The sequence below is a fragment of the Coloeus monedula genome (assembly GCF_965178545.1).
Source record: "Coloeus monedula genome assembly, chromosome: 4".
Taxonomy (NCBI): Eukaryota; Metazoa; Chordata; class Aves; order Passeriformes; family Corvidae; genus Coloeus; species Coloeus monedula.
Window position 1 is genome coordinate 12199194 of NC_138784.1, and position 16067 is coordinate 12215260.

The 16067-nt window shown below is 45.0% G+C and overlaps 1 protein-coding gene across 1 annotated transcript; it reads left to right on the top strand.

The window, feature by feature from the left end:
• Positions 1-766: 766 nt before the first annotated feature.
• On the top strand, positions 767-15703 carry NOBOX (NOBOX oogenesis homeobox; the record flags this gene model as incomplete). Its single annotated transcript, XM_082280062.1, has 9 exons — positions 767-836; positions 3302-3946; positions 4333-4439; positions 4575-4693; positions 5596-5729; positions 11705-11978; positions 12467-12774; positions 14791-15095; positions 15665-15703. 9 exons carry the CDS (start codon positions 767-769, stop codon positions 15701-15703), a joined length of 2001 nt encoding a protein of 666 aa, XP_082136188.1.
• Between the last annotated feature and the right edge of the window lie 364 nt (positions 15704-16067).

A 16067-nucleotide genomic window follows, 5' to 3' on the forward strand; every position in this document is an offset into this window, starting at 1 on the left:
TTAGGGTTGAGCAGCGCCTCTAGAAATGCTCTAGTCAGGGTCACCCAGAGCAGGTGACACAGGAACGTGTCCAGGTGGGTTTGGAATGTCCCCAGAGAGGGAGACTCCATTCCCTCCCTGGGCAGCTGTTCCAGTGCTCTGCCACCCTGCATGGAAAGAAATTCTTCCTCGTGTGGAGATTAAATTTCTTGTGTTTTAGTTTACGGCCATTGCTTCTTGCCCTATCGCTGGCCACCACCACAAAAAGAGTCTGGCACCATCCTCTTGACATCATCTCCTCTTTAAAGATATTTATATGGATTGGGAGATTCCCTCTCAGTCTTCCACAACCAAAACAGGCCCAGCCCGTGCACTCTCTCCTTGTAACATTCCAGACCCCTCATCATCTTGGTTTCCCTCTGTTGGCCCTCTCCAGTAGCTCCTTGTCCTTCTCGTACTGAGGAGTCCAGAACTGGATATAGCACTCCAGACAACGAGGTTCCCCTCATCCACGGGTGACGAGTTTTGTACCAACCACGATTCACACGGCGATATTTCAGCCAGCTCCTCACAGGGAGCATTCTTCCCGATATCCCCACCGAGCCTGGAACACTCCCGTTCCCTCCGTGCGGGGAACAGGGGCGAGCGAGGCTCCCGGGGCCGTGGGCGGGGGTCGGGGCCGCCCCCGCTGTGCCCAGGTGCCCCTGATGAGGCGGCCGGGGCCGGGCAGGCCGGGCCGCTGGGCGGGGCATTAACCGGGCCGGAGCGGGCCCGCCACGGAGTCGGCATGGACGGGGCAGGCGAGGAGCAGCCGGAGGAGCGGGCGGCCGGAGGGCTGGGCACAGGCTGTGGTAAAGGTATGGATGAGGGCAGGGGGATGAGTGATGCCGGCTCGCTTTAATAACCGGGGGGAGGCACCCGGCAATGAGCCTAATGAGCAGCCCCGGGGGAGGATAATCGCTCCTCAGCGATGTTATCTGGGCGCTCATTAGCCTCCCTCAGCCCCGCCGTGTCCTGGCCCCGCGGCTGGGGGTGATGGATTCCCCGGCCCTCGAGTCCCCTGCTTGTAAAAGCACCTGGCCGAGGGCAGGGGGCAGGTGGTTTTTGTGTCACACCGAGCGGCTCCCGCTGCCTCTGGGCTTCTCGGCTGCGCCTTCCCCCGCTATCCAGTTTTTCTCTTCCTTGTGTAGAGGGACCTCTGAAGCTGTTTCTTTTCCCCCCCTGCCGTGTGCGTGTGTGTATTCAGGTGGCTTTGTACCAAATGCCCCAAAACGCCTTAAAAAACCTTGCAGTGCAAGTGGTTGTCTTGTTCCAAGGAATGTCTAAGGAGGTGGTTGTGAGATGGAAAAGGGGACTTGGTTTCCTGCTCGTGCACCAGATGTTCTGGGCTACGCATGCCTGATGTTCCCACTCAGTTAAAAATCCCTTCACTTAAGGTTCTGTTTGTCTAAAGGTGAGACAAAGTGACGTTTAGTCTGGTCTCTGAACGATGGGAGAAAGGAGTGGTTTTATAACTCCCTCTTTTTTACCATGAAGGCCCATCTTTCCCTCCAAACCTGGTTTTCATTTCAGCTCTTTTCCTTGACAGTCCCAAATTGTTGTGAGGCCTTTGGTATCTGTTCTAGAAATAAAGCACAGCAGTTTACTTTCACGCAGAGGAATATTTTTGTACAGGATATAAAACTCCCAGGTGTCCATTTCTGCTACGTGTATAAGGTACCCACATAAGACTTGGACGCTTATTTTGTGATGGAAGCACATACTGGTGTTTGCATAGAAACAAGTAAAACCTCTGCTCAAATAATGGGAAAATACTTTTTTTTTTTTTGTTCACATAATGAGTGAGGCAAGCTCAGATGCAACCAGGAGGATGGTGGAAAAGGAATTCTATAGACCAGAGCCAGCTTCTGCCTTGTTCAGTTCTTGACCCTCCCTATCAGGATATTTCATCTCATTTAACAGCAGTGGAAACTTACTGCTGCTTAACAAGATAAAATTATTATAGCTGCATAGTTTCCTGCTTCTGTTTCTTTCCCCCACAACCCATTTGGTTCTCTTAATCCTGTAAAAAGCAAATTAGATGCTCTTGGAGCAGCCTGCCATCCCCTCATACTTCTGTGAAGATTCTCCCATCTGCTTGGAGTTGTGGGGCTCCTCTTTGATTAACAGTTGTTTCAGAAAATGACACTGAGGCAGAAGCAAATCCTTTATTTTGGCATTGTACTAATATACATCTAAAGCAGAGCACAGTGAAATGAAATTATTTTATCTTTTTCCCCAAAAAATTAAACTATCAAGTTTCTCTGTTGTCACATACTATTGAAATGCTGCCAACAGTCTGCTCAAACTTTCTTCTCTCCAGACAGAGGCAAATAACATGGGTTTGGGTTTATTATTTTACTTCCTATTTTTAAGAAATAATCACTTAAAATGTTTTTTTTAAGTAGCAGAAATCATACAGACTCATACATTCTGAGCCAGTTGGGAGGTTTTTGGAACTTTTTAGTTGGAAATGTAAATGCCAGCTGGGGAAGTATAGGGCTTCTGTATTGTTCTGTTGCCTATTTTAATTATTTCTCTTGCTGTGTTCTTTCTGACCTGTCTTCTACTGTTCAGTCTCTCTTATTGTAACACAGTTTGTGCTTTTGTTAATCTTAGTCAGACTTCTGTACCTAATTTTGTCCTTATCCACTATTTCACTCCCTATCTTGCAAGTCTGTTACTCAGAGGTGTGGCTGAAGCTGCAGAGAAATAATTTAAGGCAGTTATTAGAAGTCTGACAATTAATGTTTTTTTCTTGGCCAGCTTGGGTATGATAGAACTCTATAAAAGTAAAAAGTGATGACATTTGTCAGGTAATCCCTGCTTACACAGCAGACCAGAATTTTGCTCCTTTCTTTTGCTCATTGTAATAAGGTGACAGGATCTTGCCAAGTCATTGATTTTTGTTCTGTTGCTTATTCCAGAGACCTTTGTTATCCCTGGGGCCATTTTCCCACTGCTGAATTTGTAATATACAAGCGTCCCTTTATTCTCTGTGTCTGGAATTACCTCCTGTAGTTTACAGTTTGCTTTTAAAATGAGGCTTTTCTCATCACAGATGTTTGAATATCTCCATGTTGACCATATCAGGTTCTTTGCTGCTGCTTTCCTGGCAGCACCTGTCTTTATTTTGAGCCCTCTGGTTCTTGTCACTGTTGGGTTTCATTGTGTGGGCTTTTCCTTCCCCTGTAACTGAAACTCCCGATCCAAGCACATCCAGCTTAGGCAACGTGCATGTGGGGTGGGGTTTGGGGTTTTTTTTCCCATTTTTGCCTTGTAGAGTGCCAGGATGAGAAGGAGAACACGCTGCTGAATACAGAGCACTTTGTGGTGGATGCTGATGCTGTTGGTGACCACGGTACAGGGAGCAGTGTGCTACCTGCATTCCCAGGCACAGCCACCCAAGAAAAAGTTGAGGATAATTTGGGAATAGAAGATAGGAACAGCTCTGTAAAGAAGGTGGAAGATGGGGCATACAGCATCCTGCAGGCAGCTGGGTCATCTTCCCAAGGCTCGGTGGTCCTTGATGGCCAGCATGACCTTGCCTTGGTGTGTGGGCAACCATTGGATTTCTGTGGTGACAAGAAGGTTGGATTAGCACAGGAGCCCATGGGTCAGTCAGGGTCACAAGAGCACCCTGAGAGTTACTGCCCTGCTGGGACTGAAAAGGATGCAAAGAAGAAGAGAAGTACCAACAGCAGTGGAATGTGTGCTGAGAAAGCATGCAGTGGAGTGGCTGGAGCTCCCTGCAGGCAGGAGGAGATTGGCCCAGCCCCTCCGCAATCCAAAGGTGTTCCAGCCAGTGCTGCAGTTCAGAATTCCTACAAGGGGTCTTCAGTCCTGGAGTCCAGAGGCAGCTATGATGTGGCCAAGGGAAAAAAATCCTTACCTGTCAAGAAGAAGCCCCGCACCTTCTATAGTGCAGGTAGATCCCGGGGCACACACTGGCACACAGTGATGCTGGCAGTGCCAGTGGCACTTGGTGTTTCCTTCCCTGTGCTGATCTGCTCTAACTGGTATTGCACTGCACTCCACACCATTAGATGTGTGAAGACTTCCACAAATAAAGGTTGCTGAGTGTCCTTCATTTGAAGCATCACTAGCAATGCTCTTTGCTTTTGAAACAGCAAATGAAGATTTTTGTTTGTTTTTGTGGTTTATTTTTAAAAAAAACTTTTGTTACTCATGTATTTCTAAGTATAGTAAAAATGCTCTTTTTTTTTCTGTTTCCCTCTCTTGTTAATTTTTTTTTCTTGTTTTCTTGTCGCATACTTCCCATCTCTCACTCTTTGGGCATTGTATCATTTCTAGAGCAGCTAGAAGAGCTGGAGAAGATGTTCCAGGAAGACCACTATCCTGACAATGAGAAGAGGAGGGAGATTGCAGCTGTGGTTGGTGTGACACCACAGCGTATCCTGGTAACGCCTGCTGGGGGAAAGTGCTGCCTTTGGGTTCTGTGCAGAAAAGGGACGGACAGGGACTGGGACATTGCCAGGGTCCCCATGTGTAGATGGTTTCTTCCCTGAATGCATTCCTTTCTTTCCGTTTTTCAGGTCTGGTTTCAGAATCGCAGGGCAAAGTGGCGGAAATTGGAGAAGTTGAGTATGAAAGGCAACAGAAAATACCCAACATCATCAGCTCTGTCAGTCCCCTTTGGATCAGAGGATTATGGGTGAGGAACTTACTCTGTTTTCTTATTTCTCCACAACCGATACCTAGCAAATTAAATATTTTCTTTTGCCATTTCCCCTTTACCTTTAAACAGTGAACAACTGAGCGCTAATTTGGACCTAGGTAGCGTGTCAGATTTCTGGGTAAATTGTGGTGGACCCTCTTAAAAGTCCTTTTGATTAACCTGTTGCACACATTAATCAAATTAATTTTGAAACGAAACTACTGAAATTGCTCTGGCTGAAGTCATGTAGAGAGCAAGGGATGAGATGGAAACGTTTATGGAATCATCTCTTCATTTTTAGTTTCTGTGAATGCATCGCCCAGGTGCTTCGGGTGAGTTTGGGGATTCTTTTAACCCAGTTCTCCCACCACTGCTTTCCATTTTCATGGATTTTCACTTGGTGATGGAAATGCTGCTTGCTTAGATCAGTCTTAGAAAGCCATGGACTTTGAAGAAATACAAGGTAGTACCTTTCATATGTGAGCAGAGGACATTAATGGGGGGGAAGGGACTGTGTGAGACGAGAGATGGTCTTTCAAGGGATGGTGAATGTGTGAGAGAAGAAATCAATCTCCATAGGGATGTATTTATGGCAATCTGGAGTGAGTGTCTTCTTAGGAGGAAAACTGAATGAAAAGAGGAAAAATTAAGTGGAAGAGGAGAAATGAAAGATTGGAGAGCACCTGACTTACTTCATTGCACTGTTCCTGCTGCCTGTCCTATACAAGTGACCTGGGGCTGCTTCCCCAAAGACTTGGTACAAGACTTGATTCCTTGCACTTGTAGTCAGCCAGCGCTTTCCCTTTCCACTTGCTTGTGATGTAGGATCTGCCCCTTGTCAGATAGAAGAGTGCATGATGGTCATAATGCCTTGTCTTGTCCTCTGTGTCTGCCTGCAGGGCACCTCCTCTGCCCGTGCCTCCATTGCCTGATGCTGCTGGAGACCAGCCTGCCGTGCTGGGAGGAGACCCTGGAGCTGGGATCTCCTCCAGCCTGCTCAGCACACACCCTGCATCCCTCACTTCTGCCTCAGGTGAGACCCCGACCAGCACGAGTGTTTTGCACAGCTACAGCATTAGCTGGTGGAGCTGGAAGATTCCCAAATGCTTTAGGAAAGGCCATGTCAGAGCCTTATGCCATCAATGCAAAAAGTGACACCAGCTCACTCTACAGGCTGAGGAAGTTGGGGCTGTTCTGCCTGGAGGAGAAAAGGTTTTGTGGAGACATTGTAGGACTCTTCCAGTATTAGAAGGGGCCTACAAGGAAGCTGCAGAGGAACTTTTCATCAGGAACTGTAGTGGTGGGACAAGAGGGAATGGCTTCAAACTGAAAGAAGGGAAATACAGGTTAGATATTAGGAAGAAATTCTTTCCTGTGAGGGTGGTGAGGCACTGGCACAGAGAAGCTGTGGCTGCCACATCCCTGGAAGTGTCCAAGGCCAGGTTGGATGGGGCTCTGAGCAACCTGGTCTAGTGGAAGGTGTCCCTGCCCATGGCAGGGGGTTGGAATGAGATGGTGTTTAAGGTCTCTTCAATGATTCTGTGATTGTAGATATAGCAGCTCACTGCTGATTGAGTCTCTACCAGTTATGTACCAGCACTGTGGTGCCTCTGTGACTATTCTGGAGATAAATTTGCAGTCCTTGTTCCTATCCTAGCACAAGCCAGCAAGGAATTCTGAACAGGGCTTCATAAGGATAAGTGAGCAGGGCATTCTTCCATAGCAGCTGTTTGACACTGGCCCTGCGGCTGTAAATGAAGAGGGAAGTGTTGTTCTGGTTCTGATGTTCTCCATGGCAGATACACACTCCCCATATTCTGGTTTTGATGGAAACATTCTGGCTACAGCCTGAGCCAAGTGAGCTGCGTGAGGAAGGTGCACTCTGTGAACTGCTGGGTGTTGTAGAGGCTCCCTCAGGTACTCCATACCTTTACACATCCAAAGGGGCTTCCTTGGCTTCTCCAGGCAGGGCAAGTTTCTGTTTCATGCAAGACCTTGAGGGAGTGCGAGTAGCTGAGTTCTAAAGCTGAGGGCTGAATTTAATCCATGTTGCAGTGGAGTTTTAAGTCAGTGGGGTGTGCTGTTCAACCAGTTTTCTACCTGAGCTGAGTTAAAAGATTGATGGCAATGAAAGAGAGAGGATTTGTTTAATTGTTTATTGATGTATGCAATCCAAGAGCATTCCCTAGAGTCAGGGATGCTCCCTCAAGCATTTCCTAGATATGTTTGTGTTTCCAAGTCGGCACAATATTGAAAGATTTCCAAAGTGATGAGGACTCCACCACTTCCTTAGGGACGGATATCCCAATCAGTAGATGTGCTGACATGTGGTACTGCTGTGTGTGTTCTCCTGCTTCCCAGTGTAATTAGTTATTTAGAATTTATTGTCATCATGTCTGTCCCCTCGTTGTCTTCTAAATATATCAGTGTTTAGTTATCAGTATTAAGGCCGTTTCCTGCAATTCATTTTCTAAGAATGACTCAAATTTTTTAACAGTGCTTTTACCTTAAAGGTATTTTGGTACTGTGGAAAGCAGCTGTAAGATTGCATCAACAAGCTTAGAATGCACGAAGTATATAATTGAAATATTTTCTTGATAATCTAATTTAGTACTTCTGTCATTTAAGTTTGCCTGTCATCCTCTCAAGGCAAGGGCTCCTTTAGTCAATCCAATGACCTTTTTAACCAATAGGACAGTAATTCAGTTAGTTCCAGTTTTTCCACTTCTTGCAACAGAGTAAATATGGTCAAAGCGTTTGAGTAATTCACTGTTTTCAGAGTGATGAAGTGGTGTAATCTGTTGAGCCCTGTATTGAATTGGATAGAAACCAAGGTTTTGCGAAACAATTCGTTTAAAGGAAACAAACCAAATATCCTCTGAATTCTATGCTTTAGGAACCTCTCCTGGTTCCTTAAGTACCTCTGCAGACACTATTTAGTCAAGAGAGAATATCAGGGAATCACAGAATGGTTTGGGTTGGAAGGGACCTTAAAAATCATCTAATTCCAACGCCCCTGCCATGGGCAGGGACACCTTCCACTATCCCAGGTTGCTCCGAGCCCCATCCAACCTAGCTTTGGTCACTTCCAGGGATGGTGCAGGCACAGCTTCTCTGGGCAACCTGTGCCAGGGCCTCACAGAGAAGAACTTCCTTCTAATACCCAGACTAAACCTACTCTCTGTCAGTGTGAAGCCATTTGCCCTGTTAGATAATATCTGTCGGAGAAATAAAAGGGCAAGTGTCCTCTCTGAGGGAAAAGACTGATACTACATGTAGAGAGTCCTTGTAGAAGAGAGATCTGCATGGCACAATCACCTGGAAAACTCCAGTTGCAGTTTTGCCTTCCTAGATGCAGGATAACACAGCTATGGGAAATGAAACTTGGTTTTTTTTGTTGTTGTTTACCATTGCACAGGCAGACTTTTTCTCTTTAAGAATGAAAGCAAAAAACCAGGAAGAAAATGAAAGCCAATGTGACCTGAATCCATTCAGCATCCTTGTTCAGAAAAAAAAGCTTGCCTAGAAATAGGGCCATCCAGGGACCAACTGTTTTCTTTATTAGGATATCTCAGAAAATGAAGGAAACAAAACTTGGATAGAATAAAATCCAAATTAACAGGAGCAAAATAAAAGAGGGAACAGATGAATAAAAAAGGTTATCAATTTACAAGGCAAAACCAATTGATTAGTAGTGTTCCTTGTGCTCATGGGTGGTTTCAGCAAAACACTTTGTGATCTGTGCATCGTGGTGCAGTGGGGCCCACAGAGTGGGACCTGCTGGAGTGGCTGTTCAGGTGCTTTCCTTTTTAACCACTTTAAGCAGGACAAGAAAATTATTTAAGAGCATGAGAATAGTGTGGTCTGTTACCCATAACCTTTGGAGAGTGTTCAGTGCTGCAATTCCCGTTGTTTTACCTTGCTCTACCCAGTGCTTCTGACTGTCTGTTGGTTTGTGGGTTTGGTTTGGGTTTTTTTTTTATGTCCCACTGTTTTTACCAGTTCTCCAAACAATCTGATTAAAGATGTCAGTGAGTTGTATTTGAGATGTGTGTTACCTTCCTGGCAGTTACGGCTTCTGATTTGGATAGTAGCCACACTACTTGCCATAAGAGCCTTTTGTGCCTCAAAACTTCAATTTTGAGCTTGCTTTGATCTTAGAATTGGTTTTTCTTCACTTTTGCTAGACAGCATGATTGAAATTAATGGCTTTTTTTGACACTGACAGTTATTTTAAGTTTTTCTTTGTTTTCTGAGATTCCTTACTGATACATATGTATCTGTGATTCACTGGCTTACGTTTTCTTTAGGAAGAAAAGTTCCTTTCTGTGCCTCTGCTTTGTGGGAGGAGATTTTTCTGCCCCACTGGTGCTTTTGCAGGAAATCTTTTGTTTCATGTGTCTGCCTTGCTGAGGACACCTGTCAGGTACCCAGCCTGTGCAGGTAACTCTTAAGCAAAAAGCAAGGTGATTGAATTCACTGGCAGAGATGGGATTGGAATGGAAATCTTGGGAGCAATTGGATGAAGTTGGATATAGTCTGTCAAAGAACAGTAAATAAATGACAAGCTCCAAATAAGCTTCACTTACCGGATTCTGGCTTTCGAACAAATTTTGAACAAATGTGTTTTCTCATAATCTCAAGATGAGGACAAATCTAGGAAAAGCTTTGTGATGGTCCTTGATGTTCCAGTAAAGGCTGGAAACAGAATAACTATTCTGGAGTTAAGTGTAAGCCAGGACTGGTTCAGAGATCTGAAGCTGTAAATTATTAAATTGCTCTCCAAAAATTCCCAAGGTTGTCTCATGGACTGAGAACCCAGAAGTAATGGAAGCAAGAAATAAAAATCCTACTGTTACATTCCCATGTTCACTGGGAAGCCTTCTGAGATTTTCTTTCTCTCTACATCAGTGTCAGGAAGAGCAACAGAATTGTACAATGTGAGTATTATGTCAAGCCAGGGGTCAGAATTCTGCATGGAACAACTCTGGAATCTTCTGTAGATACGTTAGATTTAGCAAATATTACTTCTCTGGGAATTGTTTGTTCTTACTGCATTTGTGACTATTTAGAAGACACAATTTCAGTGTCTCTTTGAAAGGACAGAGAAGCAGAGGTGACTTTACAAAAGGCTGAACCAGCTCTGGAGATCGAGGCTGCTGTCTCACAGTCTCATTGCCTGGGGATCCTATTGCCATGATCCACAAATATTATCTGCACTAAGTGTTGCAAATACTATTTAAAAAAAAAAATCTAATTCTTAGTAGGTATGAAAGTGAGTTTAGAAGTGATTCTTGGGCTGCTTGTGTTCATCCTGAGGAAGAGCAGGGTCATCTGCACAACAGCTCATCCTGCTGTCATTATTGAACTGGAGCTTTTCCTGGATATAGACTAGTTTTCAGGTAAGTTGTGTCCCCCATGGCTGCAGTTCCATAACATGTGTGTGAACATTCTGGGGCACAATGGTCAGGAGAACCAGTGCAAAAGAAGGGTTTTAAAAAAATCAGAAGAGATCTTCAGTTTCATTGCTGGCTAAGCCAAAACCCAGGAATGTGACAGGTGCATCAGAGATGCTGCCTGGCATGGATAAATAGTGTGTTCAAACAGAAAAAATAAACCACTGAGAACTGCTTGGGCATGTGAATGCTTTAGAGATGCCATCCTAGATCTTGCTTCAGTTTTCTGACTGAGCCCAAAATCAGGGCTATTGAAAACTTGAAAAGTTTTCATTGAAACATCGTGATTCCTTCTCTCTATGGCTGCAGAGAGCTGGAAAAAACCAGAATGTGGGAAGATGCAATAAGAGAAACAGAACTGCCCAGCACACTGGGGAATCTGAGAAGCAGTGCTGCGAGATGTTGAAGTGAAAACTCCTCGTTGGCTCTCTGGACGTGCGTTCCAAAATTCTCTAAAGGCTACTAATGCTTGTTGTGGCATCTGTAGGTTTAGGTTTGTGTTTAAGGCCTTTGATTCACACCTGTTGGAGTGCATTTGATGTTACTCTCTATGCCTGCAAGGGTGACGTGCAGCTGCAGACTTTCCCTGAAAGCTTTGCCATGTGTGGGAGTGCTTCACCTGAGCAGCTGGTGATATATTCTCTTCTCTTCCTCATCCTTGTGCTAGACTGGAGAAACTCCTAGCTAGATTGGAGAAGTCATTTCAGCTTCTTGCACACTTGATGGCTACACTTGTGAAAAGAGAAACCATTTGTTAATTGCCATAATAAGAGAGAAACTCATTTTCCTTCACCATGTCCAAGCTTTTTGAGCTTATGTAAGGTTATTACTCTGGATCACCAGCATACCTGATTCTGATCTTTAATTTTCTCTATTCCACAGAGGCTGTTCTGTAGGAAACTCTTCCTCTCTCCTTTTCCAGAAGTGAGTGAGGAGACAGGTCACCAAACAAGATCCTAGCCAACCAAAAGGTGCTGGTTTCCTTTTCCATCTCCCAGCTTCTTTTTCCCAAGGACCTTCAGCTGCCATCTCTACTTTTTTAATTTTTGTTTTTGGCATGACTCATCAGAGGCCAAACCAGGAGTGAAAGTGGGTTTCAAAGTGGCCTAGACATGGATTCGTAAAGGCACAGCTTTGTTTCTTTCAAACCACAGTTCATTTTTTCAAAAGGGTGATCTGTGCAGCACACTATTCCCAGAGGACAGTAGAAATGGAAGATGACTGGGGGATTGTTCCTGGCTTTTTTCCAGGAAGTACTTTGCTTCATTTGGCTGCCTTCTTGAGAGCTGGATAAAGATAGTATGCAGAGACTGAAATCACAAAGGTAATTTTATTTAACCAATAAGCATCATCCTGTGTTCCAGAGAGCTTGCTGCTACTCCCTTTTGCTTCTCAACAACAGTGCTGGTACTCATTTAATTCCCATCAATTAATGTCCACTCTTTCACTGGCATCTTGCTTTTCTGTCCTGCTCCTCTTGTCATTCCCTCTGCTTGCTCCTGCTGATTCCCAGTGTGACAGCACAGTGACAGTCTCTCTGTTTTATCCACAGCCTCCTCGGTGGCAGGAATGGTGGCACCGTGTGAAGCACAAGCTCAGACCAAGGCGCTGCCGCAGCTGCCCTTCAATTCCGGCGGCGTGGAGTGCTTCCCTAGTCTTCCCAGCCCTCCTCCCATCCGCAGGGCCAGCCTGCCGCTCAGCCTGGCCTTTAACCCCCACAGCCACATTGTTCCCCTGATGCTGGACACGCCCAGCAGTGAATGCAGCTTGGCCAGTCAGGAAAACGGCTCCAAGGAAGCCTTCGCTTACTGCGTCCAGAATCAAGGGTAGGAACAGATGAAGTGTCTTTGAGGGAGATCAAAAAAGTGGCTCCTGGGAGAGAAGCCTTGGGAGGGTGAAGGTGGAACAGGGGACAAGGAATTAGGTGAGAGCAGAAATGAAAATTGAGATGCAGATGTGACAATATCCTTTAAATGGAGAATGAAAATGTGCATAATAGGACAGGGTGCCTGCTATGAGACAGGTGCTGCCTGTACTCAGAGTGCTCTCAGAATTGCATGCCTGTCAAGTGAAAGTGAGGGTGTTCCAGGCTTTGGGGTGTGCTTTGGAGAGTGGGAAGATAATCCCCACTAATACCTATTGTTCAAGAATCCTTCTGTGAAAGCACTTGGCTCAAGTGGCTTCTGTTGCCCTTGTCCTGTGCCTGGCATTTGGGAGGAAGGGTAGGCAATAAAACAGTTTTTAATTGTACAGGTTGCTGTAGCTGTTGACTCTCCTTTGATCTCTGGGTTGCCTCTTTCCTTGCCCCCTGCAGCTTCAGTTCGACGGTTTCCTGCCCTTACCTCGAGCAGCTGGAGCGTGGAGACGACCTGGAGGCCACCTACTGTCAGTACAGCAGCGGGGGGGAAATCTACCAGCTCTCCCAGTTCTGCCACCCAGGTCACCTGGCCAGCAATGTGTTCTCCAGTGACCATCTCCCTCCTCCAACACCCCTGGAGTCCCATGCAGCTTTCCCTGCCTTATCGGCCAATAGTGGAGCCATAACCTATGGAGCCACAGAAGGCTATGTACAAAACCACACAGGGGGACCACTCATGCCACAGCAGCCAAGTGGAAATTCAGGTAAATATCTGAAATATTTTGGCATCCTGCTCCTCTGGCGTAACTAAACAATACCCCAAAACATTCATTATGATCAGTGAGTTTACTGATGAATGTGACAGAAAGAAGGAATGTCCACATGCCTGCTGAAATCTCCAGATGTGCCCATCTTTTTTCCAGTTAATTTCCTTGTATGCTTGGTTTTTTTAAAGTGCTGAATGACCCGTTCGTTTGAATCAAAAGTTACTACCCAGGGTGCACACGTCAGGAAGAGCATTAACCCTGAACGTGTCAGGTAGTGCAGAGGTTCTGTCTGTACTGGAGAAGTAACTTTTCTTTTCCAGGAGTGTCCTGTTGTGTAAATGAACATCCCTTTGTTGTGTGTGGTGGGAGTCAAGGGGGCGGAGAAAAAGGAAAAGGTGCCACAGCAAATGGGATAGTTGGAGACAGTGAGGAAAACCAGGCTTCTCACTGTTTGGCTTCTGCAGAAACCAGTCTGAAATCGTTATATATCTTAGGGTAGTGCAAAAGAAGAGAGAGACAGGAGCCAACAGAGAATGGGCAAAGATTCTTCCTCTGACTTAAATTTGCAACAGCACTAAGATGAAGGCATTCTAACATAATTTTCTGAAAAAAACCTGGGTAAAAGTGGCATTGTTGATCTCCTTGTTTTGTGTCTGGGGTTAGTATTTTGAAGTTACTCAAGCCCAAGTATAATCAAATGACAAACTGTTGTAATTAATTCCTTTGGACTGACAGGTTTGTTAAATTAGGGTCACGCTCCAAAAGCTCCGTCCCTTGTCTTATGACATGAGAGAACAAAGAGTTTTAGACCACAGATGCTGGTTTTGTACCATTTCTGTGGACCTTGGGGGAAGTCTGACTCAGAGTCTGACTCACATCAGGCTGCAAGCTGGCTCCTGTCCCCACTCTTCACAGCTGACATTGTCCAGGACAGGTTGGCAGCACCCATGCTATCTAATACACTTGGCCCTGCTCCCTGCTCTAGTGCCAAGGCGTAATTATTATTTTCTGTGGTTTTTCAGTCCAAAGTGACAGAAATAATGAGAGGGCTGTGGCCCAGACGGCATCAAATTAAATGTTTTTATGGCTTGATGCCCAAGTGTGTGTAGCATTCCTTGGGGTATGTTGTGTGAGCATAAAGGGGTGTGTAAAGGTGCAAGCTGGTGAAGTTGGAAGGTTGTTGAAGGAACAGAGTTGATATTCTCTTATTCCATACTTCTGTCCAGAGCACAGTCAGCAGTGAAAGGCTTTTCTGTTATGCCATGGGGATGACCAAGTTCACAGAATCCTGGAATAGTTTGGTTTGGAAGGGACTTTAAAGCTCATCCAGTCCCACCCCCTGCCATGGGCAGGGACACCTTCCACTATCCCAGGTTTCTCAGAGCCCCATTCAACCTGGCCTTGAAGACTCCAGGGATGGGGCAGCTGCAACTCCTCTAAGTTTCAGTGCCTCTCAACCCTCACAGGGAAGAATTTCTTCCTAACAATGTTCCAGCATTCCCAAAGTGCAGGGCTGGAATCCAGTCTATCAGTGCAGACACACCTGTGAGTCTTACATCAGCATGTGAGCAAGTGAGCAGCGTAGTTGAATTATAGATATTAATTAACAAAACATTCCTGCTTCCTGGTTTACAGCTCTTATAAATGAAAGTGAAGATTAAGCATCCAGCTTATGCTTGGCAGAGCTAACCTGGAAAATGGGACTGGAAAAAAAAATTGGAGTGGTGTCTCTACTACCATTACATACACTCAGGATCAGTGCTGAGTGGCATCATGGGGTTTTTTTCTGATTATAACAATGCTGTGAACTTCTTAAGCTTTTTTCCCTAAGAACCATGTTTTGGATAAATACACTGCAGTGTAAACAGCAAAGTGATCCTTGATGTGTGTGTGGTGTCTGCTGCACTGCAATCCTGTGTTTGCACTGAGCTAAGCACAACACACACATCTTGTATACAGACATGCTTCCATTCTTTTCATTATTCTGTCTTTTCTTGGTGGCTTTTCCCTCAGCAGACATCCCTGCCTATCCAGCTGTGCCCTGGAGTGATTTCTACATGCAGGGAGCTCCTTTCTCCAATCAGTTGCATTCCCAAATGCCTTTTTCAAGCATGGCAGGAGGACAGTACTTCACAGAGCCGTATCTTCTTCAAGTGCCCAATGGAACAGCACTGGAATCCATGCCACAGACTGGAACACAGCAGGGAGTGACACCACCAGACCAGAGTTCCTACCAGAGCCACCAAACAGAGCCAGAGTTGGCAGCTCTCGCTGAAAAAGAGGATGTAAAGAGCAGCAGCAAGAAAGGAGAGAATATTGTTGGTAACCAACTGATTGTTTTCTTGGAGAAGGAAGGGGGGGAGAGGAAAGAGTTCCAAGATAGCAGTAGCTCCCCCGAATGCAGGATGAAAACTGTGGCATGATTTTTTATGTGAGCTACTGCCTGAGACAGCTCCCATGATCCTGTACCTATCCTATACTTAGTTCATAGATCCGTCTGTTTTTAGAAATGGGGACAGAAAAGTCAGTAAAATAGATTGCAAAGTTTTGTGTTTCCTCAGACATCATCTGTTGTGAGCTGCATGGCTACACAGAACTGATTATTTCTAAGATTTCCAGAGGCATAAACATGTCTCTTCAAGGCAGAACTTCAGCAAGAAGGGAGAAGGGGAAGGGAGAGCTTCCTGTTTGGATTCTCGGGCTTTTATCTTGGAAACAGAATTACGTTACTCTAGAATTGTTGCAAGGTGTCATATGCAATATTCTTTGGAAGGGTGTCTGTGTGGGGGGTATGTGTTTAATTTTGAGATACAAAAAATTTGAAAAGTTCAAGGTATTTTGTGTCATGTGAGATCATATGTTCTTATGAATCTGGGTTTCTTTGCAGAAACTAAAGGAGAAACTAATGACTGATGCTGCACTCTGAAAAAAAAAAGCAAAGGAAGAGGAAAAATTGCTATTTTAAACTCTGCAAAATAAGAGTCAAAAAGAGAGATGAGTAATGGTTGCAACAGATGCACTTTTTTATTACTTTTTTTGGTTGTATTTTTTTTCTTGTTGCCATGATTATTTTCTTGCTGAAGAAAGAAACAGGGATGTTTCACTCAATAAAAGTTCCTGCTCTTTCTTTTTTTTTTTTTTTTTTTTTTTTGCAAATCTCCTGGCTTTATCCTTCTTAACGAATTCTAATCTTGACCAGCCCTCAAGACAGGAAAGAGCTGATACAGGAACCAGAGTCCCATGGGTGAAAATTCCAGATCATGCAAGAGTCAGAAGGTCTGGCTACTATC